Consider the following 2,523-nt stretch of genomic DNA (forward strand, 5'->3'; position numbering starts at 1 on the left):
CTGAATATTCAGCTCATGAAGAAAGTGTTGCCTGCCTCAGCTTCACAGTTGACAAATCTCTGAGAGTGAAAATGTCACCGCCAAAGCTCTTGAGTGTTCATCTCATTATACTGCTGTCTGCATTTACTGGACCAGGTGAGTACACCGCTGCACACTGAAGAAATATCATGACGGGACTTGACGTATCAACATTGGTGTCTTGTGATGGAACATTTCTTGTCATCTAGTGGTTAAAATCTCAATAAAATGACTGGTGGATATGAGTCCAACTGTTTCTTTGTTTTCTTCATTTAAAATCATGCAAATAAACTGTAAATGTTTCACTTTGTTTTTCAGCAAATGGATATTATAACTCCCGGTGGGCAGAATGTATCTACAGCTCCTCTGATTACAGTGACATGGTGTACATTGATGGGTATTACTTCAATAAGTATCTGGTTGTACAGTTCAACAGCACTGTGGGGGAGTATGTAGGGTTTACTGAGTTAGGAGTGAGAACTGCAGAGGCCTTGAACAAGAATACAGCCCTCATGCAGCAAGAGAGAGCTGAGGTGGACAGATTCTGCAAACATAATGCTCAAGGGTTTGACTCAGCTGTCCGTGATAAAACAGGTACATGGAACAAGATGAAAATATCTTAACTTAATAATTATAAAAAATACCTTATAAACTCACTATAACAAACAGCGTTTAACTTCTAAATCACCTTTGAGAACATGTCAGTAAAGACTAATATCTTGTGTGATTTTTATATATCAAAAGCCTGCTTCAAATTCACATATACAACATGAAATGTTTTAGTATACCTGATATGTAAATACAGTATTGTAGGGTGTGTTATTAAAGTCTTGTTCTTTTTCATTCAGAAAAACCGAATATTAATGTCCGTTCAGTGAAGGAATCTGATGGCAAACATCCAGCTGTGCTGTTGTGCAGTGCATACCGCTTCTACCCACAAAGAATCAAAGTGACCTGGTTAAAAAACAACGTACCTGTGACGTCCGATGTGACCTCCACTGACGAGATGCCGAATGGTGACTGGTACTATCAGATCCACTCCCACCTGGAGTACACCCCCAAATCTGGAGAGAAGATCTCATGTATGGTGGAGCACGCCAGCTCGACCAAACCCATGATTGTTGACTGGGGTAAGAGAGGAGTTACCTTACTGTCACATATTTTGACATACTAACATATGAATACAGTATGATATTATTGTACTGTTACACATAACATATTGAACAGAACATAATTTTTCTAATACCATGTTTGTACTGTAAATAAACAGAGCCCGCTATCGCTCAGTCTGAGAGAAATAAGATTGCCATCGGGGCGTCTGGTCTGGTGTTGGGAATCATCATAGCAGCTGCTGGACTCATTTACTACAAGAAGAAATCATCAGGTCAGTGAAGAGAGCAGGTCTTATTGACACCACTCTCTATAGGAATCATGTTTTCCACAAGTTTGTCTCTGATACTTACATTTTTCTTTTTACAGGGAGGATCCTGGTGCCACATTAATGATGGTAGGTTTTTTATCATCACATTATTTTACATTTTTCTTATGTCTTTCACACATTACATCTCCGTTGTCAAACCATGTAGTATCATAGGAAATTCCATTGTGAAAAATATGATATTACTCAAATGAATTGTAAGTATGTGTATATGTGTAATAATTAACAATTGCACCAATTCTAGGTCCTCTCAGTGACTAAACAGAGATTCAACTTGGACCGCTGATGGAGAAACATTCACTTTTTATGACACAACTTTCATGCACAGACTCTTTATTCTGTACCAGATTTCTTATTTTTAACAAAAGAAATATAATGAAAATTTTAAAATCATCATATTTGAAATGTCTGACTTTTCAGCCTTTTTGCTGGTATGGTGATGTTCTTTATTTAGCACAAGCATTTAAACAACTGAGGATGTATATGGTGTGTGAAATATAAAGTTGTATGTATATAACTGTCTTGCTGGCTTTATCTTTAGATTTGATATGGAATAGTTTGCGTAAAACCAAAAGAGATGCAACATTGGTAATAATTTAAGATTAGAACAGTAACAGGTTAAGAGTATGATCATATGTATGATAGATCTTGAGGTACATTTGTTCACAATGATGATGTTTTAACAATATAAGGGCTTTTCTTTTTCATCTGTTCCATATTGTTTCCTGTTACTTATGTACATTTTAGCTGCAAATAAATATTTTAAGCCTTAAACAGTGTACGTGTATAACATATTTGGACATGGTGGCATCCTCTCATCCTTTGTTTAGACTTAAGGGCGATGCTTTGTCTTGAGGTGCACACATCGTTTTTTTAACTTAAATGTCTAAATTAACTAAGGCACAGTCCTGGCTTAGGCCAAGCCTTGTCTATGAAACAGGGCAACACAAATATTATAGTTTGAATAAAGTCAGTTTATAGCAAAGATTCCCTTTAGGCTCCGGTGGCCTGGTGCTTGAAATAAGATGAACCAAGAGAAAGTTTCGAGCTGACAAAACCTGATAAAT

General features: G+C 36.7%; 1 protein-coding gene across 1 annotated transcript; it reads left to right on the plus strand.

Moving 5' to 3' along the window:
* Positions 1–2,230, plus strand: LOC306900597 (H-2 class II histocompatibility antigen, I-E beta chain-like). The gene is made up of 6 exons (XM_079467726.1): positions 1–135; positions 337–612; positions 867–1,148; positions 1,289–1,402; positions 1,498–1,525; positions 1,701–2,230. Exons 1-5 carry the CDS (start codon positions 72–74, stop codon positions 1,518–1,520), a joined length of 759 nt encoding a protein of 252 aa, XP_079323852.1. The 5' UTR covers positions 1–71; the 3' UTR covers positions 1,521–1,525; positions 1,701–2,230.
* The last annotated feature ends 293 nt before the right edge of the window (positions 2,231–2,523 follow it).

This window comes from Barbatula barbatula (genome assembly GCF_947034865.1).
Source record: "Barbatula barbatula genome assembly, chromosome: 11".
Lineage (NCBI taxonomy): Eukaryota > Metazoa > Chordata > Actinopteri > Cypriniformes > Nemacheilidae > Barbatula > Barbatula barbatula.

Excerpts from the sequence above, each read along its gene's own strand:
- LOC306900597 (XM_079467726.1), top strand. The coding sequence starts at position 72 with ATGTCACCGCCAAAGCTCTTGAGTGTTCATCTCATTATACTGCTGTCT. Across the intron at positions 613-866 it reads AGCTGTCCGTGATAAAACAG|AAAAACCGAATATTAATGTC; the intron begins GTACATGGAACA and ends TTTTTCATTCAG. Across the intron at positions 1,403-1,497 it reads CTACAAGAAGAAATCATCAG|GGAGGATCCTGGTGCCACAT; the intron begins GTCAGTGAAGAG and ends TTCTTTTTACAG.